The 25,208-nt window shown below is 39.1% G+C and overlaps 1 protein-coding gene across 10 annotated transcripts in view; it reads right to left on the minus strand.

The window, feature by feature from the left end:
• Nucleotides 1-25,208, minus strand: part of MARK3 (microtubule affinity regulating kinase 3) — a 63,168-nt gene that overhangs the window by 31,613 nt on the left and 6,347 nt on the right. For 6 of the 10 annotated variants that reach the window (XM_075753471.1, XM_075753475.1, XM_075753474.1 and 3 more), the window contains exons 2-7: nt 22,539-22,577; nt 17,778-17,969; nt 11,766-11,819; nt 3,450-3,498; nt 2,636-2,701; nt 66-136 (exon numbers count right to left, since the gene is read on the minus strand). In XM_075753471.1, the coding sequence (XP_075609586.1) occupies nt 66-136; nt 2,636-2,701; nt 3,450-3,498; nt 11,766-11,819; nt 17,778-17,969; nt 22,539-22,577 (471 nt within the window). The remainder of the gene's footprint in view (nt 1-65; nt 137-2,635; nt 2,702-3,449; nt 3,499-11,765; nt 11,820-17,777; nt 17,970-22,538; nt 22,578-25,208) is intronic. The other 4 variants (XM_075753472.1, XM_075753477.1, XM_075753481.1 and 1 more) reach the window with 1 other exon arrangement.

A 25,208-nucleotide genomic window follows, 5' to 3' on the forward strand; every position in this document is an offset into this window, starting at 1 on the left:
TCATCTCAGCATTAAAAATGGGGGGGGGGGGGAAGGAAGCTGATGTATAGGAATGTTATACATACCTGTCTAAATTTAGCTCTAGCCTCCTTTTCCTTCATTCTTCCATGTGCAACCAGATAGTCAAACACTTCCCCTACAATTCAATAATGAGATACATTAATGCCAATTTAAGAATCTAGAGATTCCTCTCTAGCAGTTGCCCACAGCAGCTCCACTGGAATAACTGTACTTCAAGTTTATGATTACGGGTTAGCTCAAGAGAAAAGGCACAACTGCTGTGCAATTTACTACATGGTCATCTCTTATACAAGAAAATAATAAGACTTAATGAATGACTGATATAGACAAAAAACCCATTTCCCTCCAATTATTCACAATAGAAACTGAGCAGCATACTTCTGTTTTGTAAATAAAGATGACATATACCCCTTCACAGACTCTCTCACAAGGGTTTTTTTGCCCCACAAAAAAAAGGAACATTGATTATATTTGTAAATATCATACTAGCACTAGAATTTTTCTTTGTGCATATGTATAAATGTGTTCTAACCAAAATCAGAAATCTTAGCTTTAACCTAGGCTTGGAAGAGGTACCCACAAGGAAGGTCACAATAATGAGCATCGCAGGACACATTGACATAATCCATCCCACAAGCATCAGATCTGTAAGATACACTGATAAGGATTACTCCAGAAGCAGCCCAATGTTGTATGGCAGTGGACGACTGAAGGAGATTACTAAAGCAGTACTAAAGATCTATTGTATTTTGGGTTTTTTCCCTTTAATCAATCCGGTCATTTTACAGCACGCCAATACAGACTACAACGTTTGAGCTGTAGGTGCAGCCAACTGGCCCATGAAACACTGATGTGTTTGTGAGAGCACTGGAGATTTTCTTTACTAAAAGCCAATAGTCACATACATAAGAACTCCTACAAACACAGACTAGTATGCAGTTTTAAAAATTCTTTGCTAATATGTAAAATTAATAAAAACTTTAGAAGTTCATCAAATATCTAAATATTCTCTACTGGGCAAGAAAACACTGTTTTGTAGATAGCCACCTCACAAGGGAAGAGTTGAGTAACTTCACATTTATTTTTGAAAAGACGCAACTCCCCTAAATTTTAATTAAAAACCCAGAGTCATACAGCAGGAAAAGTAACACCTGAGCAATGTCAGGATTTTCTACAAAATAGCCTTACTTCCTTCTGCAGCATATTTTTTAATACTCAACTCAGATAACTCAGCTGTATTTAACAGCTGTTTCTTCAAAAACCTTGAAGGAACAAACCTGAACACTTCTTCACAATTCAGGGAAAATGATTGCAGAGAAAGAATTATCCCAAATTTATGTGAAGTGTTGCAGTTGTAGCAAGAGTTTCTTTCATCCTGCAGCCACAGTTCATGTGCATCATGCGTGACCAGTATCTTGATAAAGAGGAAATAATGGAAAATTGATGCCTGCTACCGAGATTACCAGCCATTCCTCTCTTGCACAACACAGCACGTGCAAAGGGTACTGCTCATGGCCTTTTAGACCAGTACAGAAACGTATCTCTCCATTACCCTAAGATAGATCCTCACTGCTTTAGGGAGCTGTTGGCCCTTCTACCTCCCAGAAGCTAATCACTAGATGGCAACAGGACTTCACTTTTAAGTCTAGTACCATCAAACAGCACAGAGATGCCTCCACAAACACCTGTATTAGCCAATATTTTAACGGTTATTTTACCAACTTTGTTTCTGTTTGGACAAATCTTGGCTGAGCATTTAGGGAGCTGTTAGAAGAAAACATAGGCAGATAGAGAATCATTACTGGATTTATAGTAATTCGTTAAATTTTACATAATCTAATGTCAGAGTCAGAATTCAATGCTGATTTTCTCTGAAGAGTGTCTCTATCTCCCTCCCAAAACTAAAGAAAAGCCTCAACTAATTGAGATTCACAGCTGCTGATGCTAAAGGGTCACACTGACAAACTGAGTGCTATTACGTTTTAGCCAGCAAGGAGTAACTTAAGCCCAAATACCTTAATTCTAGCTCTGGTGAAAATATCTGACATTGCATGATGTGCGCTTTCCACCCCCCCCCTGCAATCAGGAATAAATGTCTAAGTTCCTCCTAAAGTGGCATTAAGGCTAAGCCTAACAACCCTTGACAGTAGAAGGTCTGTGACTAAGACATGTCAAATGTCATGGACATCTAAAAACCCCAGAAGTTGCAGTGCTTGTGCATTTGAAAGCAACAGTTAAAGAAAGTGTTTCATTTGAATGTGTTTTTACCAAATACCTTATACAAAATAGAACACCACAGGTAGGGAGCTGAACACAGTAAATTGAAAAGGTCGGCATTTGTTACGGACAGGATCAATGGCTGAATAAAGATTCCCATCAGAGTTGTGAAAACAAAGCAAATGTTACTAAGTTGCAGTAAGTTCAGTAGCTGTTTTTAAAAGTTAACATTAATTATATTGCCCAAAGAAGTGCCAGAGTATTAAAGATTTTGCTTAAGATTTTACACTACCGTGACATTAATACTTGCTGAAAAAGAAAGCAAAACTTTAAGAAAACAAGTGGTTTCTCTCACTTGGCAATTTGTTAACATGCGTCATCACAGAGAGGTACTTACCCCCACTTGCATATTCCATTATTAAATAGAGAGTTTTTTCAGTTTCAATGACTTCAAATAGCTTCACTAGAAAATAAAGCCATTTATTAATCAGTTAACTAGCTGCAGAAGCATTATGTTAACCCCACAGAGAATTTTGTCAGAGGAAAAGAAAAACTAAAACCTATTTGCTTGCTGCTTGACAATATGTGACTATTAGTCTAAAGAAGCTTTTTCTGTCTAATGTTCCTAAATGAAAAATACTATAACACAATTGGTCAACTCATACAGAAAAACAATTTCTCAAGAAACAATACTTTGCTTCTGTTGCATGGGAAAAGCAAATAAATTAAGCAGAACTTCCACAGATTTGAGCACCAGCAATAGCCATTTTTATGCACTGAATTGGCATACATGGCAAGAAATGAGTTGGTTTGCTGATAGTCCTGTAACAATACTACATCATTTAAATATACAATCCCAAACAATTTCTTGACCACTTCTTCGTTTTGGTATATACTAATTTTTAATGAGAGCTTGAATTCAGTCAAAATCAGTATTTTACTCAAAATAAGCAAAATTATCAGTCAGCTATGCAAACAGCATTTTCTGCAAAGGGATGAAAACATTGGGGTTTTTGTGTTTGGTTGGTGTGTCGTGTCCCCCCCCCCCCCCCCCAATACACAGCTTTGAAAAAGCATTTGTTACTGCTACTTTAGAGTAAATTGACATCCTAGTGCAGAATTATCTTTTAAACTCATACCACAACAATTTTAACAGTGAAAAAGCTAACATTTATCCAGAGTTGGAAATTACGTAAAAAGAAACAAGTTACCTATATTTGGATGATTTAAGATCTTCATTATTCTTACTTCTCTAAAGAGCTGAAATAAACATAAAACATGAAATAAGTTAATGAAACAGGTAACACTCATTCTTCCTAATCATTTTGATGTAACTTTTTAAACACAAAGGGCAAACATTACTATTAGCATTTCAATGAAGTTCATGAAATAAGCACTTAATGGAAGGAAGAGTTAAGTGCCTGATTCTTTTAACACCCCTCCCCAAACAGACCAACCCTCAAAACCTGAGAACACCCACAAAATGCTCCAGGTAGCTCAGGAGAGAAGCGACCTTAGCTCTGTGGTTCGCAGACCTTTGGGGACAGAAGCCCATTATGAGCCCATGCAGCTTCTTGCTGGCCAGTACATCTCACACCATCTTTCACTCCTTCACAGAAAATGTTTCCAACCCCACGAACCCCCACCAGAGCACCTTTTGAAGACCACTGCATTATGTTACTGGTATGAATTCATCATGCTTCAGTACTTCGTTAAAGCCATGGAATTACTGTGCTACAACAGGAATTCACAAGTGAAAAATCAGCTGCTTATATTGCACAAAAAAAGTGTGTTATCCAACTACACCAGCAAGGAGGAAGTTTTAAGGAGAGATGAGCAGGCAAGGCTCCCCCTCGGCCCTTCAAAGGATTCCTGCAAGGCGACTGAGGCACAGCAGCATCTAGTCCTGGTTTGTCATCACAGCTCCAGTGATTCTTGCTGCCAGACATCCAGCCTCTGAGCCTGCTCAGCCAGTACAACACACTGAATGTACTTGTGAAAATTAATAGGGGAGAATGCAAGCGGTGTTTCCCTGATCCAACAATCCCCAGCAGACAGGAGAAACACCGTAACGTCAGGGGTACAGTCTCAAAGGGATCAGCCTGCTCCCACCCTCTTCACCATCCACCTTCCTATGCAACAGGAGCGTACCGCTTCCCTTTATGCAAGCATTGGTGTTACCCCAGACTGACGCACAAGGTCCAGGAATGAATTGAACAGCAAATCTCACAAAACATTAACTCACTCAAATAAAAACACTCCATCTCTAAGTTTTCTGTTGCAGCTCCCTTGTTCACCCCAGCACATCTATTTTGGCAGGATGGGTGGTGAGGGAGTACAGCTGCCCATTTCAAGCTGCAGGATGATGTTAGATAAATGGTGCTGTATCCAGAGACGACATACTGATTATAAGGATCTTGTTCCCCCTCCTCCCCAACAACAGCACCCACGTGAAGAGTGTCTTGCTTAAGTAGTTACTTCCAAAGAGTTCAACTTTGCCTGTCACAGAGTAAACTCTGTCCTCCTGCAACTGGATGGCAATACGGGAATGACATTTAACAAATGAAAGCGAAGCCTATTACTGATCGGCTGTTAATTATTTTCACCTCTGAAAACTCTGTTCTGCAAAAGACAATTATAAGATGCACGTAAATTCCTGAAAGAATTTAAAAGACACATAAATGCGGTGCTTAGGGACATGGTTTAGTGGTGGACTTGGCAGTGCTAGGTTAATGGTTGGACTTGATGATCTTAAAGGTCTTTTCCAACCTAAACAATTCTATAATTCTACTCTATGATAAATCCATAAATGTAATACTAAAAATGCCACAGGTGTTGTTACTGCAATATAAAACATTGCTTTTAATGAAGTTGGTTAATAACAAATGAAGTATAAGTAGTCTCAATCCTTCTCCCGGAAAAGACTCAAGGTAAAAAATGATTACAAAAAACCTTGAAGTGCAAATACTGTATTATTTGGAGAACCCAAAGAATTCTCTTTTTAGGCAGTATGCTATATAGCAGTCAAATGCATAGCTGTTCTCCCTCTACAGCTCCCCCCATGCTTCCCAAGCCTCCAGAAGGTTGACATTCTTAAGCCTCAATTATTTTCTAACAGCATGCTTCAAAAAGTGGGAGTAATCAAGTGGTTTTATTATAAATGTAACAGCAGCTTCTACAGGAATAGCAGTAACACAAGAGATCATATTGAACTTAATGTAAAGAAACTGAAGCAGAAAGAAAATCCACAGGAATGTAGACATGGGAGAAAAAAAAAGAGTTTTGTAAATAAGAGGTAACACCATTGTTATTAACAGTAAGGAAGAAAAAAGTACTGCTGAGATCGGCGTCAGGTCAGATTTCAGATAAAGTGAAGACATTTAATATGTCTATATGTATTACTAATGACTCAAAAATCTGTAGGTGTACTTAACAGAAGCCAAAAAGAGTGAAACATAGGAAACAAACAGAAAACAAGAATCAACAAAACAAAATCCTTGTGCTTTTATGTCTTTTAATAAAAGAAAATGCAAGGGGTGGGAGGGTGGGACTCAGATAAATAAGGGGGAGATCACAATTTGGAGATCAGTTGTTCTAGTCATTCTCTGCTTTCTGATGTTTCTGTAAAGGCTAAGATTTGGGGAGCAATCCCCATTGCACTGCCCAACAGCCCTTCTCCCCCTTTTAATTATCTTATTATCATTACCCAGGTCTATGCTTGACACTTCAGTAGATGACAAGCTGCTTAAATGGAATCAGGATTGATCAAGTAAGTTTTAGGCCATGCAAAACAGAGTTTCAAAAACTACACAGGTATGTTTTCTTTTTCCCTCAGAGAAATAAGTAAATTGCCTTTTTGCCTATGTTATTTCTGGAGCTTTTTCATATATAATTAGACAATGTAGACTACTTCACCTTCTCTCATCATCAGAAATTTCAAAGCACTTGAATCTATAGCTATTTTTTTCTTATTTGTCATTCAGTTCAGCTGAACTGGTGTATAATAAATCCTGAATACTCCATTAATACTTTTAATCACAGCTTATATAATTGAAAGGCTCTGGTCAGCTTTTAAAGTTTAGAAGTCAGTTTGCTTAATTCGCTCTCGATTGATTGCTGATACCTTCTGCCCCAACACTGAGATAAAAACCTACTGAGTCAGACTCTCACCAAGGGCAACTCCACTGCTGCACAGATGAAGGCCTTGGCTGTTTTTCAGCCGTTAGCCTATTTATCATCACCTCACCCACCTAAAAAAAATATGTTCATAGAATTAAGTATGGAAATATAGGCAAAGTCATAATTGGTGCCACCAAACAAGTCAACCAAGGGCAATATAGAATAACACAGTAAGAACAAGGCTAAAACTCAGTATGATCATATAAATGAATATATTCACTATTCTATTTTTAATAAAGTATGCTGACTGGCTGGAACTAGCTAGCTACTTCCTCCATTGTACACTGTACACTTTGATGGTGATAAAGTAAGGCTCATACCACATTTTGGGCTGCTCTAAATATATCATTGGTCTACAAGATGACTACTCTGCATTACTAACCTGAATGAAGCATCTCAAAAAGTAGCTTCTACATATGGGCCATTTGCTGAAGTGGTGACTAGAAACAAGCTTTTTAAAAAAAAGACTCATTTTTTCCTCAGAGGAAATTAAAAATAAAAATACTTGAGAACAGGATACAAACACCACCAAATTCTTTACTAGAATTTTAGGTAGATAAATGCACTTCAGATTGTGCTCCTCTCCTAGTCAGTTTAAATGTTATGTTTGACATTTTGACACAGCTAGCTGCCACAAAGGTATCTGCAAGTGCTTGACACTGTATTCCTCTATCAGAAATAGAATATAATACATAATACAATGTAAAACATCATGCAACTTTCACATGGTATGCTGAAAAAAGGTTTCCTAGATTTCATTCTCCCAAAACGTAATTCGGGGTAATCCCAAGGACAAATACAGGCTGGGTGGAGAACGGATTGAGAGCAGCCCTGAGGAGGACTTGGGGATCCTGACTGATGAAAAGCTTAACATGACCCGGCAATGCACGCTCGCAGCCCAGAAAGCCAACCATATCCTGGGGTGCATCAAAAGAAGCACGGCCAGTAAGTCAAGGGAGGGGATTTCCCCCCGCTCTACCCTGCTCTTGTGAGATCCCTCCTGGAGGACTGTGTCCAGCTCTGGGAGCCCCAACACAAGGACATGGAACTGTTGGAGCAAGTCCAGAGGAGGCCACAAAAATCATCAGGGGGCTGGAGCACCTCTCCTATGAAGACAGACAGAGAGTTGGGGTTGTTCAGCCTGGAGAGGAAAAGACTCTGAGGAGACCTTATAGCAGTGTTCCAGTACCTAAAGGTACCTACAAGAAAGCTGGAGAGGGACCGTTTACAAGGACATGTTGTGATAGGACAAGGGGTAATGGCTTCAAACTGAAGGAGGGGAGATTTAGATTAGATGTTAGGAAGAAATTCTTTCCTGTGAGGGTGGTGAGGCACTGGAACAGGTTGCCCAGAGAAGCTGTGGATGCCCCATCCCAGGAACTGTTCAAGGCCAGGTTGGATGGGGCTTTGGGCAACCTGGTCTAGTGGAGGGTGTCCCTGCCCATGGCAGGGAGTTGGAACTAGACGATCTTGAAGGTCCCTTCCAACCCAAACCATTCTATGAAAACATTATGTGCCTCAGCTTCTAGCAAATTAAGTAGTAATCATGATCACACAGTAAAATTAATTGCTAACAGCCAGGTATGATAAAAGTCCACACATCTGAGGCGCTCTGCCACAGGAATGCAGAAGGTGTAACATCAGAAGACATAACGTAAAGCTTCTCAACATAGAAAATTATTTTCTTAGTTTTAGGAACTTGTCATAATGAGGCCATAAAGGCAGATAATCAACTGAAAACAGTGCTTATCAGTTTAATTTCTAATACAGAGATTAAAAACTACTCCCAACTTGTTGAATAGTTCATTTTCCGTCAACAGGAGCTCTATAAATGTTTCTAAGCAAAGACAAACATCCTTAGTCTGCCAAACAAATGGCTTTCAGCTTTGTTGTAGTCTGGTCCTTTGACTGAGAGCCATGTTAGATATGGGGAAAGAATTGCATTTAATTAACGCTGCTAGCTGACAAACTGAGGGAAAAAACCCCAACCCCTAACAAACCAGCAAAGGAAGCAGAGACACATACTGAGTAATAATCTTGAATCAATTTTACTTGAGTTTTATTATGCTGACACATCCAAAACAACAAGGGAGTGAGGGAAAAGGACTCATCTTTTAAGCCAGCTCTCTTTGAACACACCAAAAGACAGATTAGAAGTGTTCCTGCATTAGGTATTGCAAGAGTTTCAGTAACAAATTATTTTTAAAATACTGAAAAAGTTTGCTAAGAAGTCAGTAGGCTCATCAGATAGAGCACCAACATACCCTGGCTTCCTTCCTCCCTAGAGCAGAGGTCTTTTCATGATGTGCTGCCCCAAGCTTTACCTGTGTAATAGGCTCCTCTCTGGATAACCACTCACTGAAATATGCCCTATATATAATTAGGGACCTCAAGCAGGAAGCCTTTACACAATACAGTTTGCCTCAAACAAAGCACAACTTGAAAACAGAAAAAAATTCTTGTTATAAACAGAAAAGCCTGGACATTTTAAATTCTCATCCTTTTCTTGTCATTTTTAAAATACTGATTGACCCATGGTCAGAAAGGACACTGTCCATGTTAAAATTGATATTTAAGAACTCTAAAAAGCTTTAACAACAAAATGGCCCAAACAAGTGGCAAAACATCTGCACATAATGAACAAAAATATTTGGCTGAGGAGCCAAGTTCTAAAAAAGGAAAATCAGAAGTGACTTAGTGCTATTACATGGGCTTGGTAAAAAAAAACCCTTGCATATAATGGCATTACTAATTCAAAAGAAAAAAAACAAACAAGACTTTTTTTTTTTGTCTAGGAGGAAGTGAACTACTGTAGCATCAGCACTTGTTTCCAGTGAGACCAATATTCACTGGAACTGGGTACTCAAGTATATCTGTGGAGAATAGTGATTATGACTAACACCACCAGCATGGGAAAAAAATCTCTAAGAATTCCCTCTTCTTTCAAAGCAGGGAAGTACCGGTTACAGTTTCCTCTTCACTAAGCAAGAGCCGCAGAGTAGTAATTAGGTCCTAAAACAACAGTTCAAGAGTAGCTGCATGCGGCTACCACAGACTTCCTCAGCAGCAGACCAGAAACCTGACTCTTCCGACGAGCTGCGCTGCTGAATATCGAGCTGTCAGGACTGCAGCCGCCCGCAGCTCACTACGAGGGCATACCAAGAATTACTGCTCCAGAAAGCAAAGCAAGTCCTTAACAAGGTTAACTTTGTTCTGAAGTATCGGTGTGCAAGATGCAATTCAAAGAAATCAGAACTGACAGCCTTAATCACCATTTGTTTCCCCACCTAAGGATGACTACAGTATGCAGCTACACCGCAGCTGAGACACTATATACCACACCCTCTTCTCGGCACAGCCCTTCCCTCCTCACCATACCTCAAATATTTTATTGCTCTCTCCAGAAGTGTAAGGTCAGAAGCACTTCCATCTTAGCTTCCCCTGCATCTACAGGTCTCGTGTGCAGTTGGCTTCAAATGCACCGAGGCTATGGCACTGCTGACAGTGCTGGGGGAAAAGGGGCAAGGGTTTGCAAAAAAAACCTTGATTAAGTAAAACTGGCAAGGAATGCGTTGTGCATTCACTCTGCTTACTATGACAAGCAGGCATTTAATTTTAAGAAAATGACTTTCAATTTTTGAATTGAGAACACTGACATGTCTTGCTAAATTTTTTCTGTGCTCATATAACAAATGAACTTCGAGAGGAGAGCAGATTAGCAATCTCACTCCCCAAATTTGATCTGATTTCTACCCTGCTATTTTGTACTATTCTTCCAGACTCCCATTTAAGAATCTCAGCGGTAGACAGGACCAATTTACAAATCACACTTTATAATCTAATTTTATAAATTGTAAAGAAAAAATGAAATTACAATGGAGATACCAGTGGACACTGAGCAGGCTGAAACCCAGGAACCAAAGGGCCAACGAGCACACTTCCAGCCTGTGGCTTTGCCAACCAAACACCTGTGACTTGTAAAAGGTTTGCTTTGTACCTTCATATGAGCTCAAGCTAGCATTACAGCCCAATCTCAAACTAACACCATTTGAAGGATTAAGATTTTACATTTTTGTCTGAAAACATGGCCTCTCTACTTCTCTAACCATTTTTCCCATGCCCTGACCCTTCCCCTTCCTATCACATAGTTTTTGTTTCTCTTCCAAGTGCAACAATTTTTTTCAGATATTCCAAGTTCCATAGATCTGCCACACAAATCAACTTTATCTAATCCATCATATTACTTAATTTGCATTTCATTTCCTCCTTGCTTACCCAGAAATTACCAATAACCTCAGGGATTAAGCTGAAAAATATTCTGAGAAAACTGGAACCACATTATCTACTTTTAGCCAGTCTACAGAGTAAGTAGGAAGTTGCTACCTGCTCAGATGATGGAGCCTTTCTTCTATAGGTTATTCTTTGCCTCTCGACCAAACCATACAATGTAAGAACTTGTGTGTGTTTTTCCAATTTACTTTTGCACCATTAATTTTGATAAAAACACCTTGTCACACACTCTTTTTAGTATTTGCATAAAATGTGTATATTCTCCAGTTTACTCTCGTTATGCTATTTCATTTTGTTTGCAGGTAAGTTCTGAGTATTCTCTCGTTCAAACAGAAATATTGCAGGGAGCTTTTTTATCAAAGTACTCAAAAGTAAATAAAAAGCCTTTGACTGCAGCACTTAAAAGGACAGAGTTAGAAAAGTCCTAGGTAAAAGTGACATTTAAATGTACTTCCTGCAGGCGCTCCAAAGCAGACTGGTTCGCTTGATGAAAGAGTAGGATTTATCACTACTTACTAAAATAGATAAGGCGATACAACTGTAACAGCACATTAAACATTCGAGGCTGGAGGGAAGAAACCAGAATAGCCATGCCCCAATTTGTTCCATAAAACTGCATCACCTTTCCTGCTGCAAACTACATTAAAGGCAGAGATACTGCTTGGCCTTCAGTCCAGAGGCAGTATTTTCAAGGGCAGTTTAAGAGGAGAGAACATAAGCTTTGTATTTATAAGTTTAGCAAAGTGACCAGCACAGAGATACAGGGGCATGACACCAAACCACAAACGTCCTCGCTACAGAGTTAGCTATGCTTGGGAGACAAAGGAAGTGGCTGATACCACTGTTTTCTCAGTTTGCAGCTCTGTGCGAGTTCATCTTGAACAACTGCAGCGTTCTCAAAAACATGTTACAAAACTAGTTATTAAATACAGTAGTCAGATGTGTGCAAGGTACGCAATGGTTCAGATTCATCAGCATGGGCATTCTGGGTTAACAGAAGGAGGTGGTGGAACAAAACAAGATACAATACAGTTGAAAGATTAAATGTAAAAACTTACCTTTTGTAGACTAGTTGGGTTCAGCTGAGTTTTGTCAATTATTTTTATGGCAACCTAAAGGAAGAGTTCATAATCAGTATTTTCCATAGGAACAATGCAGCGTTAGTACAAGATGGTCAAATCCAGTAACAGAAATGGAAAACATGAAAATCACACAAAACCCACTCCAGTTTCTTCACCAAAATATACTTGTACTTAAACTAAACCCATTTGGAATTAAACAGCTAAAGTGTAATTTACCTCTACTGCAACAAACTGAACAGGAGAGTAGAAAAAAACCCTAGTATGTTAAGTGTATTAAGGCAAGAAGCTCACTTAGTCTTTTGCTTGACATTAAGACCATCAGACTTATTACAGCGGAAGCTCCAACACCAGACCCCGATAGAGAGCAGTGTGCCAACAGGTAATATTTACACAGTATAACTACACAACGGATTACACAGTACTGACTGGGCATTGGCAGTTTGTGAAGATGCTTCTAAACCCAGAGATTTCAGAGCAAATTGAAAATAATTCCACATAGATTTTGCAAGAACTAAGTTCACCTTTGGAAATTCACTATTTGTACCAATTTACTCCCTGATGGATATAAAAAGAATCACTTGTGCATCAACAAAAACCCACTGGCTGCAGTACAACAATTTGAGCAAGTTCATTCCTTTACTGGTTCTCATCTTTTCAGTAAATACTGCACAGAAATATTATAGAACGAAACAAAAATTTCACAAAATAATCAAAAGAGAAATTCAGTGCCATGGTAACTAGTCAGAACCTGAAGATTTGAAGCAATGAATAGGCAACAGACTCAAGCTTCAGTGCAATGCAATTTGGATACAGGATGAGTTAGAAAAGGAAATGGGAATCTTTATAGAATTACATGCCAATTGGTATTTTTCCCTTCTAAATTAGAGACTAAACATACCAGAAGAAACTCTACAGAAGCCAAGGAGATGGTGCCTCTCAAAAAGGCAAGATGCTGCAACTCAGCTGATTATAATACCTCACTGGTGCAAAGCAAGGGCGTTCAGTTCCCCTTGAATTTTTGGCTCAAACAGTAGGTGCTGCTCCTTCCCGTACCACAGCTCCCATTTCCCTGCATCGTTTTGTGCTATCTTTGTCGTCTCATTAACTTGGGGTTGGCGACATATGGAATAAGGAATATCTTACATCAAGGAAATTTACATCCCTATATTCAAGTGCAAAAACACATGGATGGATCATCGTGATGGAGAGGGTAAGAGGGGAACACACTGTTCAACACTTGGGTGTATCACAAAATTATATGATGGGTATGGTGTTTTCTGACACTGAGATTCAAGATTTATTTTGAGCCCTTCTAGATACAAGATACGATGAGATGTCACCAAGAAGCCATCTAAGAATACTTTTGCTTTGGGGAGTATTTTCTTCTAAGGTATGCTACTGAAATTAAAGATCACCATTTCCTGAGGCAAAATTCCATTGCAAAACCTTGAGAAATCACTTCAAAAATACAAACAAGAGATAAACACATTAAGCAACAGGTATTTTTATATTTGCAGCTGTGTACGAAACCAAGAAAGATTTTTATCTCGACCTTTATGCCTGTTGAACTATTGACACAAAGGTAAAGTTACTCGCTTCCTGCAATCTCTTATAAACCCATGCTGGATGTAGAGTGACCACTGCCTCTGTCCACAGCAGATAAAGTTATCTGAAGGTCACCTAGCGTCCCAGGGCTACACATGCCACAGACGACAGCTGTTAGCTTGGAAGTGCATTCCACTCAGGAAAAAGTTGCATTTGTGTTCTGAGCTGTACCATTCTGGTCAATCTTTGAAAGACAAACTTGTTTCAACCCATTAAGTCTTAAGGTATTGAGTTTCTGCAAAACACAGCTCACCTCTCACACTGCATGTTGGTGCCAGATGATCAGAGAGGTCTCGACACTGGCAAATGAATTCAGCCCTGGAGATACAGGGAAGGTACACACCTCAGTTCTCTGAAAGGCAGACTCACAGGCCTGTTCAGTGCACTAATTATAGCCCTAAAGGCAGGATGAATCTAGAGAATTCCTATCCACATGAATACTGAGTGTACAATGTGTTAACACTGACTTTGAGAGCTTGAACCCATCATCAGAACAGGGAGCAATTTCAGGTGCCTTGATAAGGTCTCCAAGTCAAAGGCAAAGGGAGCCTGCCCTCAAGAATAGCTCTGACAAGCCTGAGAAAGAAAATCTCTGGTTTACTGAGCATAGTTTAAAAAAAGCATCAAATTGCCTTCCAAAGCAGAAACTTTGTTCTCTTTACACAAAGCGTATCTGGAATGGTTTCAAGTATTGTGTGCTATGGCCAACGTTGGAGGAATGCAAGTCCACCTACACTGTTACACCACTGCATCAGCCATGATACTGTGTAAGATCATTAGCAGAGTTAAAATGAACTTTGCTTTCATCATTCACAATAACATGACTCAAAAGATTCCTCCTATGTGACTTGAATGAGGGAGTTAAGGCAATCAGAAGTTGAGACACTGAGCAAATTGGCCAAACTGCTACCATTCAGAATGGTTTCTCCCTCTTAAATTTCACTTTTTCCAAGGGAAGAACAGAAAGAAGATGACAATAGATTCCTTGGAGTCAGACTTGGATCCTGAAAGAATCCTGTCTCACTAGGAAACTTCAACTTCCTGGTTATTAACTGAACACATGCCTTTAATGAACAGAAGGATCCATATATTTTTGGCTGGGATTCCAACCACCTCAGTAAGAGCAAAAGGTAGTTTTATCTTGTAGATCAATTTTGGCAAGTATGGAAAACTTGTCAGAGGAAACAACCTTTGATAAATTACAACAGAAAATACATGGCTTAAAGTCAAAGAATTAACAAAAGCAGATTTACAATGAAGATTCTTCATTTCAAAAGGGCAGACAGACTACAAATAATACTCTCCTAGACACAGGATCTCGAAGGAGTGCATTTCCAAATGCCAGCTCTAGTGCAGTGAAGCTAACCCTCCCTCCACACCTCTGCAGTGAGCGGAAGGCCACGCACTCCTTGGCAGGACAATTCAACCCCCTGCAGTTATGCTGATGTTCTGATCACCCCACCAAGGGCTAAACATTTCTCCCTTTCTGTAATTTGAGGCTGGGCTCTCATCATAAATCCTGCAGACACACTGAAGATGGAAATGAAATAGAGTCCTGGAACTTACTCCAGTTGGAAACATGAAAGCTGTATCTCAAGCACCAGGAAAATTCATAGTGAAGGATTCCAGATGCAAGGAGAGGAGTAACTACTCTAGAAGAATGCTTGGACAAACATACCCTCCTCCCAAGAAGTGACAGAAAAGTGCTGATCTGCTGCACGATTTAGAAGTTAATCAGCACAGACATATAAAGAAGGAATTTCCATAAAGTGAAATGTAATTGGACACTTAAAGAACATTAAGAATAGCCACATGGATAACAAGGAGAAGATAAGTAGGGTTCAAATACAGAAAGGATACAGCAGACAAGAAAACTCATTTAAGTGTGACTCCCCAAACTAAGCATTTTATTTTAGGTTTTGGGTACATAAGGTGGAAAAAAGAATAGGAACAAAGACAGGACAGCCAGCAGGAATGAGTGTGTAAAGCAGGAAATCACAAATTCAGGATGATGAGTGCTGTCTGGCTGAGGCCAGACTGAGAACGTTATCCTGGCGTTCTTAAGAGTGGCAGGTTTAAAGAAGGGGCAGGGTGGGGGGAAGAGGCATTCTTGCAGCACAGATTTCTAACATCTATCAAGAACAAAATGGCAGCACAGGTTCAGAAATTATCAGGCTTAACTTTTTTTTTTTTTTAAATTTTCTTTAGTAGAGCCATTTACCACAAAATTCTTGAGCTCAAAACGTGCAGGAAAAAACCAGAGAAACAGATAGATTAAATACAACATATTTTCCTACAGTTAATTGTGCCCTATGGAAACACACAAGATATGATTATCTGGACTATTGTAAAGCCTCATCTAGGAGGATGCATGGAAATTATTGAACTAGATAATTAAAAAAGCTCTGTGCACATTTCAGCTTAAAAAATGGCTAAAGAGATATCAGGTTGGAAATAAATGAGTAAGAGTTTTTCAAGGACAAGACTTAGGATGAATCTTGTTCAATATCTGCATCAGTGGCCTTGGCACAGGAAGTCAAATCATAATGATTAAGTCTGTTGAAGGAGTTCGAGGCACCATCAAATTCAATGGAAAACTGATATAAACAACCTTGGAGACCAGTTAGCAAAGAAAGCAAGATTCAACAACGTACAAAGTGTGTTGTTGCTGATCACAACCAAAAAACATCAATGTGACAGCCATGAAAAAGGTTAGCACCATCTAAAGGTTGATCAGATAAATACTTCTGTAAGGGGAAGGGTAAATTCATGGCACTGGGGAAATTGTTATCCAGAATATTGTGAACAATTCTGGTCATTCAGATCTAAAATATGTAATGACTATCAATGCTGTACAGTTCACGTAGCAATAAGAGAAACTTTTATTCATCTCTCTTACAAAGAAAAAAAAAGTTCAAAATACCTATTCCTATAAAACTAACTTATTCGTTCCCATCAAAGGAATGCCACTCATTCTAGGCAACCAGAACCAATGGCGACATCCTGGAAAGTATTTATGCTCTGAATTGATTGAATGACATCTATTCCATGAGAGTTAAAGAAACTTAAGTACTTAAATCTTTCCAAATTTGCCCAAAAAATTCTACATTGTCACTTTATTTTTGTTTGAAATGTCAAAAAAAATAACGAACCAGGGGTCAACACACAGTTACGGGCAAGTAAAAGAAAATGTACTTCAATTTTTTGCAAAACAATGCGTGACATGATACCTATCTCCAACTCCTATAAGAACAGTAAAGAAATACTAACCAAGTACTTGCATTTCCTGTGTTAACTATCAGTAAAAGAAGAGGGAACTTAAGTGGAAAGCAATTAACCAAAAACTTTGTCTACAAAAGAACATTAACACCAGAAGACAAGTGCTGATCACCGGCATTGTCAGCTTAAAAAAAAAACAAACCAAAAAAACCCCCAAAAACAACAAATCCCTCCCAACAACTCTTGCAAAATTATGTTCCCTCTGTTCCTCCTAGCACTACTGAAATCCATATTAGCTCAGATGAGAGAAATTCCCTTAAAGCACTGCAGTCAGCCACATAGTTTTCTTTAAAAATCCTTGCCGGTATCAGCAAACATTTACTTCATTAGACAGGTTTGGCAAGAAAAGGTCAACAAGGTGTTTCTCCCTCTTTCAGTATGTAGAGTTGCTATTAATAAAACAGCACCAAGAAACGCTTTCTTGTAAGGAGCAAACAGGACTATAGCTCACCAAATCAGAACAATCATTAAGTGCAAGTTATTAATTACACTGCAATGGCATGCAGAAACTAATTACAAAGCTCAGACACTCTGAAGAGATACAAGAGAAAGCTTGTCTACACTAGACAACACAAACCGGATCTGAACAAACTGGAGTGTCTTCCCAAGGCTGCCCAGTACTGCATACACTAGCAGAACTTCTGGGAGATACATTGCTTTGGCAAGAAAATACTGTGTTTGGGCTACTCAGACCATCATCAAGAAGATGTATTGGTTCTCATTCCTGACTTCCCCTCCAATACAGCCCTGCACTGTGCAGTATAAAGACACCAAGACGCAGTCTTTCCAGCAAGCTTATGTAATTGCTACATATTGAGCCCTTTTTTGGGAATGGAGGGTTTAGCAAAGAATTCTAATAGCAAACTTGAACACAATTCAGTTGGACAGGGACTTGTCAAAAATACAAATTTAAGAGATTGTTTTCAAAGGAAATTGTTTTGTAATCATTACTAAAAAAATAGTTTTCCATTTCTATTTTTTTCTACATCACTAGCAGTATCTCTAGTAAAATGTACTAAACATTCACAGACTTAGATGATGCTATTCTAAGAGAACCTTCACACCTACTGCAATTCACTACTGTTTACACCGATATCACTTTACCTCTCTGCCAGTTAGGATGTGCCTTGCCAGTTTTACTTTTGCAAAATTCCCCTTTCCAATAGTTTTAAGGAGTCTGTAATTTCCAATATGCGGCTGCTCATCTGCACAGGAAGCTATAGAGTTCCTGCAGCGAGCTCCAGAGCGCCCAGTTCGAGAGGAAACTTCCTGCCGTCCATCTCCATGGGACGTGTGCTGCAACAAAAACATACACAGATAAGGCTGAGAAATAAAGACAAAACATGTCAATGATAAGAAGCATACAACATTCAAAAACATTAGCAACTCCTTTGAAGAAACCTTCAAAGGATCCAACTCGAACTTCAGATTCACGTTGAACTTTGCTCTGATGGGGACAATAAAAAGGCTCCCAGTTCATAACACAATATCCATTTCATCACCTTGTAAAGACCAAGTGGAACGTCACCTGAACTGCAGCAACAGTTGAGCATTTTTAAGCAAGCTACATGGACTGGTGAATCAGTTATGGAACATGTAGGTATGTGATATTATTTCTTGTTTGCATTACAGTGTCTAGCTAGAGCAGGAAAGCCTTTGGAAAGGAGGCACAAACAAAGCTTTCCCAAAAGCACAGACCGTAAAACGTTCACCCTTACTGGACAGTTTCATACTACTGATAATAAAAGGGTTTTTTTTTTTCTCTTGTACTAGACTCCTGTTCCTATAAAACCTCATGACTGAAAATACCCAGGATGGTCTGGAGAACAAGGGAAGAAATCTTACTTAATGTATAGAAACCTCAGCTATTAATAGGCTGAGTACCAGCTACAGAGATCTGAGATACTGTCTGCAATCTGTTCAGTTCCTTTCACTCTGTTTCCCTGAATAGCTATTAATTGTAAAAATGAATGGGTATGTATCATACCTAAAACAGTCTTTAGTCGTTAGATCACATGGTTACGATAACAGTAAAGTATTTTTTCATTTCCTGACAGCCTGTTTGTGAAAGAGCAGGTCCCTTCATGTCCCTTAGTTCTCAACTCATGGTTGAGGTCTATACACCAACTTCACTAATTAAAGTCTTAGTTAGAAATGCTCAGTAGTCTGCAAATATGGAGCAAACGTCTGGCTATGCAGAAGATGACATGCTAAATTCACAGTCATCCTCGAAATCTCGGATCTTGCTCTTCCACTACTACTCTTTTTGCTGAAATCCAGCAGGGACAACCAAAAATCTGGCATACAGTAACACTCAGTCTGAAAAATCACTGTAGCATAAGGATGTGAGATCATAACTCAAGAACTAACCATCATTGTACAGGCACAAATGAACAAATCCATGCTTGCACGACACTTGGCAAGTTTCACACTCTGTTTGATAACCTGATGTAACCTTGTGACCACACACTCTGGCATCTTAAGTTCCTTGGTTTGTTAATTTGAGTGCAACAGCTGTGATCAAATTATTTTTAAAAACACATTCATTTCATTTAAGAAATACTATTGATAATAGTCTACAGCAACTCTTGGAAAATTGTTTCAATAGATACTATTTTAAAAAACCACCATGCACACACACAGTGGTGCATATGTTTTACTATGGATCTGGCTTTAGCTTCTCCTCACTGCCTGACTACTGCATTGTCATTAGATTTGTACTTCCCATATAGGTACTTAATTACTATGATCACATTACTCCTTCACTTTATTAAGTTATATATATTGAACTCCCTCAACAGGCTGCTGTAAGAATGACTAAAGACAAGAAAACATTTCTTGTAGTTCTTTTCAGAACCCTCTCCTATTTTTCCAAAACCGTTTTGTGAGGCTCATGCTAGAGCTGGACATGCCATACTAACAGCAGGTGCAGTAGGACTAAACACAGACATTGCATCTTCTGTTCAACACCCCACTGATTTTACATGGGCAGAACTAGCTCTTCCTGGCAGAAGACCATCTGTATCTGACCACCCAACACCAACTCTTACTTTTTTTAAGAGTTATAGTTTCTCATTCCCTTACCACACATAATGACTTACAGTCCCAGTTCCTTACATGCATGATCTCACATTTGGCTAAAGTGAAATGCAGAGTTTCCTTACATGCAGGTTATTACATGTTCCTGATGATTGACCTATCCTGCCCTATTTAATACTCAAGCAAACTTTATCCTAGTTTAGAGGAGCAGTAGTGTACACTTCTTCCAAATCACTAATAAATGGCACAGGAACAAGAAGCACATCCATAACAAGATCCTGTAAAAATTCAATGCTTGATGACAATTCCTTGTTCTCACTATTATCTCAAGACCTATGACAACTAGATAAGTGTTTATCAATCAATAACTCTCAAGAAGAGGAAGGACAAGACCAGTCACCCAGCTGAAGTCCCTACTAAAGCCAATGAAACCCTGTATGAATAATTTCACTATTTTGCATGTCCTTAATGCCAGGCTGATGCTGGTTGTTCAGGTCATCTTATTTACCCCTGTATATACTGGCACAGCAATGCCAATCCTCCACACTTCCCTAAACTTTGACTTCTAACAAACCTTGCAGCATACAATGCAGAGAACTTTTGCCAGCTCCTTTGGTACCTTTAAGTGTCAAGTTATTCAGACCAGCTAGAAAAAAGCAGCAAGTGCTGATGCTAGATATTAACGTCCTCCTACATCACTACTCCCAGCAATCAAGAACTGGGATGTTCTGTACAGGACCACAAGGATATTTCTTGAATTTATTAGAGGAAGGCTCACCTTTAGTTGAAGTACAGCATCCCAGGAATACAGCTGTACTATTTACATTGCACTACACTGAGTTGATAACCTACCTCAGAAAAATAAGTATATCATAGCTATTTAGACTATAAGTCTTTCAGACCTGAGCACATGGCACAGGCACACAAGCTGCCTTCAGCAAGAGCCAGCCTGCCTCCAAGCATGGCTTATTAACTTAGGTTCCGGAGCAGAGAGATTCAACAGTAGGCTGCTTCTGAACCACATAGCTGACTCTGAAAACAGAGTATCTGCATCTGTGCTGTCTTGTGCCTGAACTAATAAACTGTGTCAGACCTGAGCCAGCTTATGAGGCAGTTGAGACACAGGCATCACGTACCATGTATTCCCAAACCAGAGGAGCTGTGTACAGGTTATTCAGAACTAATCTTACTCATATCCTACTTTATATAAACAATATTAGGTAAAAGAAAGATTCTGTTATACTAATAAATTCTGTTCCACATATTAACTGGAGTGGTTTACTATATCTTGAGAGCTTCACTATCCTTTGTTGAGGAACGAGTTCTTATGTCCTACTTTCCGCCCCCCCATGCTTTCTAGCTTTGCACTTAAAAGGGAGGAATTAACAGCCGTGAACTTCTTTGGACTAGTGTTTATAAATTTAACACAATCTCCCTGTACAGAGGTTTGCGTTTCCACCCTAGCCCAGCTTATTTCTTTTCAAGAATATGACCTTTTTCAGCTGTGGTTTTTGAATATCAAGCTGTGTGTTTCTAAGCAATTCAGTTCTCTCCAACTGACTTGCTCATAGCTGTGCTTCACTCTGTAGAAATCTGTCCATTTGCAAGCACATCTAATTCGGACTTTTTCACCTCACGTAAGTAAATCTATCAGCAAGTCCTTCCTCTGTCAAATACAAGATTATTATATTGAACAGAACACAAGTTTTCTAAAAGCTGCAGAAAACAGCTTCTTGGTTTCAACATGGATTTTCTTTTGCTTTTGGAAATGAAAAAAAAAAAAAGAGGGCTTGGTAGCATACAGTACTAAAAGGCATAAACTCAAAACTGACTAAGAGTGTTTCTCCCACCCAAATCATTTTCAAGAAGCCATGATAGGTAGATGGGAAACTAAATGGTGTAGGCAAAAAGTAAAAATATAGATGGTCCAGGAAAAGTTCAAGTCAGGTGTTGGCTTGTATAGCATTCAGCTGTACTCAGCTACCTCCCAGGGCAGTTTCCTCAGCAGCTACTTTGATGAAACAAAACCATCACCACAGATTAACAGCTCTAATCTCAGCCTGGAGAAATAGCAATAACATCCTCTGCTCTAAACTGAGATGCAGGTCATTTGTCTTTTCCCAAGACGACCCTCAACTCCACAGATTTTGCCTCCCTCACCCCTGACCCTCCAAAGATTCTGTTAAATTTCAGGCTTCTTTCCCAGGTGCACATTTAAATGGTTTCAATAAGAAAGGGGCGCTTGTCTTAGAAACAAGCATGTGTTTATATGTAGTTTCCATACATCGTGGTAGGTGAGCTGTATCTCCTGGACGTATGCTCTGTATAAGAGTAACACTCATTCGTGATACTCACCATAGCCAAGGGAGTCCCAAAATACCTGTCTTCATGCAAAGACAGACCATTATACTGCAGATAGGGAACTGAAGCAAGGAGACTGGATACTTTGTGTGGCTTCAGGCTAGCCCAGAGTCACCATCTCTTTTAAAATAAGTCTCCTGAAATCCACTTATGAAAGACAGCACCTTCTTCTGCATCTTGGCATGCATCAGGTTCCATTTTAAAATCTTTTAAATACTTTAAAGGGGCCTTTTTTTTTTTTTTTGCACATAGTAGGAGGGTTCTCTAAAAAACTATCCATTTTCAAGCCAACAAGACAATTTCTATCATAAAAAAAAATCATTCTTCTCCTCCCCCCAGCCCCACCCCAGTATTACTCAACCCAGAGGAAATGGAGTAAAACATCTTCATTTGTGAGAGACCTCAGAGGGAGGGAGGGAGTGAGCCTAAGACCAACTACACTTGGAACACAACACAAAAACCCACCTTTTCGCAAAAGCCTTCCCCCAATGATGAGCCGACATCCTTTCATAGCCAGATAATGATTAGCATGAAGAGAAAGAAAAAGAAAAGAAAAGAAAAGTAAAAAGCAAATGAAGTATGAAGGTGCCGATAACTGAAATCTTTTTGGTAGATGTTAGCTTTAGCCAGTATCTGTATGATTAGCAATTATCTTAACATTCAGAGCATTAGAAACACACAGGGCAGAGGATGACTAGTATCAAAGTTCTTATACTGCTTAAGAAGGTGCCAACAGCTGACAAAAACCTGGGACAGAATCTGATACCCATTCAAAGAGCTGAAAAACATTAAGAAATTAGAATGCCCAAGACCTGCAAAAATCCACATTTATTTACAGTAAGTAGGAAGCTTGCTTTCTAAGACAGGGAGGACAAATGGTATCAACATTTTTTTAAAGCGTTTATTTCATACAACAGTGAAAACCACCTTCTCGTCAGCCAAATGAATGAATAAAATGTAATCTTACAAAAGTCTCTAGGAATGTTTATTACCTTAGCTGTTACCTCATCTTTGTATGAAATACTATGAAGTGATATTATAGAATTTCTTGGAAAGCTGGCAGACCAGTAGCAATCATGATAATCTCATTCAACTCAACATTTTTAATTGTAATAAGAAAAAAATTGTCCTTAAAGCCTATCCCTTACAATGTTAATAATCTAAACATTCCAGGACGTGATAAACATTTGAGACATTAAATTGTTTCATTACCCTAACTTGGGCACACAACATACATATACATGGTAATTTCTGGCTGCGCACTCCCCAGCATCACTTTTATTTACAGAAAAAAAAAAGTATCAGGAAATATATCATAGTTTTTTAAAACACAAACATATTTTAAACAAAACACATCAAGACAAATTTCACTCCAGCCCTTCCTAACAATGTGTTGCATTTTATTTCCCATTTATCATTAATATCTCTAAAAAACACAGAGTAGTACTCAGCAGTCTGTATAAGAGAAAAAAGGTTGGCCCTGAGGATATCCACAGAGGTAGCATCTTATTGTGCAGATACATCCGTGAAACAGCACAGCAGGGCATCCTGTGACTGCTGACGAAGGAATTCTACTGGAAAGTCAAAACACAGACTTACATTTCTGGCAACCACCAAGAGGTGTCACAGCAAACACTCAACCACAATTGTCTATATACCAGTTACTGCTCTGGGAGTCCCTAAGTCATCATATATTATAAAATATTACATTATTTTCCTATATTATAAAATAGGAAGACATCAGGTGAAGATGTCCTGTACTTGTCCTGATTTTACTTCCCTCCTACTATTGACCAGGACACAAATCGAGTCATGGAGTGAGGTGGATTTTGTCAGATGCAGCATGCCTGTGCCAGTGTTTGCATAACCAATTATTTGGTTCCAGCACATATAATTAAAAGGCAGTTTTTAGACTAACTCACTGCATAATCAATCTTAAGGGTGAACAGTTCACCTCACGAAATTTTAAGTGCTGTCCTACAAAGGAAAATGCTATCCAACATGGCACTAAAGTTATCAATCCATGAAGGCAGATTTATTTACTGAAGTGTTGCACAGCCCTACCACTGTGGCGATCGAATGGAACAACTGAGAGGGTCAGAACTTTGCAAGGGAGACAAACAGGCCTTCTAGAAATAGATTATAGCTGGTAAAGGAGAGAAAACACTAATTTGGATGCTTCCGTGATCAAAAGGTGAATAATTCACTGTGCAATTCTCAGCCTACCATAGTACTCATTTATTTAACTGGTACGACACTTCATGAGAATGACTGGCTAGTTTAATTAGGTCATATTTGTCAAACGACGAGTTTAAAGGCAAAACCTGAAGAGTAAATACAATCTTTATCACACACAGGCTATACCTCTTCACACACATTCAGATGCTCCTTAACCTCAGCGGGGAGGGGGAAATAAAGGAAAAAGCAGGAGCAACAATCTGGACAAGGCAGCTACAGCTCAAACCGAGCAGAGCAATGGAACTCCCTACACTGGGCAGCCCGATGGAGGCAGACAATACGGACTGACATACAGAAGACTTTCACTTGGCAGTGGGAGTATTGCTACCCAAAGCAACACTTGCACGCTCACAATTCTGGCCACAGACCAGCAGTGGGAAGAGGTAAGTGACAACTGCACCATTGCCCTGAAGATCACAGAGGGAGAGCAAAGCACTGACAGCCTTTAGCGAAGGAAGAAGGCTCCCCTTTGTAGACATGCAGACTCTGGCTCAGGAGTCCTTTCCATGTATAACCACTACAGTCTCTGCTGATGCATTTGACATCATTTGGTTCATACTCTATGCAGCATATAAGAGAGAGGGAATTTGTAATTCCACGATTAGCACTGAACAACACAACAGTGAAGAAATCCTGCTTATATAATCAAAAAGATAAGTCTGGTGCCGGTTAGAAAAGCTTTTTAAAAGCTCTTTTGTTGCTTCACATTATCAAGATCTGACATTCATCGTATCTTTCAAGCCAAAGTTTCTTTACTGCTGATTAAAATGGATATTTATTGACATCAGCCTGGGGAATAATAGCTGAAGAGCCAACCATATTCCATTCTTCATCAACAATACTGCCAACTAAGTTGTTTCCAGAATCATCACTGTCAGTAATTACATGCTAAACAAA

The sequence above is a fragment of the Balearica regulorum genome, chromosome 5, assembly GCF_011004875.1.
Source record: "Balearica regulorum gibbericeps isolate bBalReg1 chromosome 5, bBalReg1.pri, whole genome shotgun sequence".
Lineage (NCBI taxonomy): Eukaryota > Metazoa > Chordata > Aves > Gruiformes > Gruidae > Balearica > Balearica regulorum.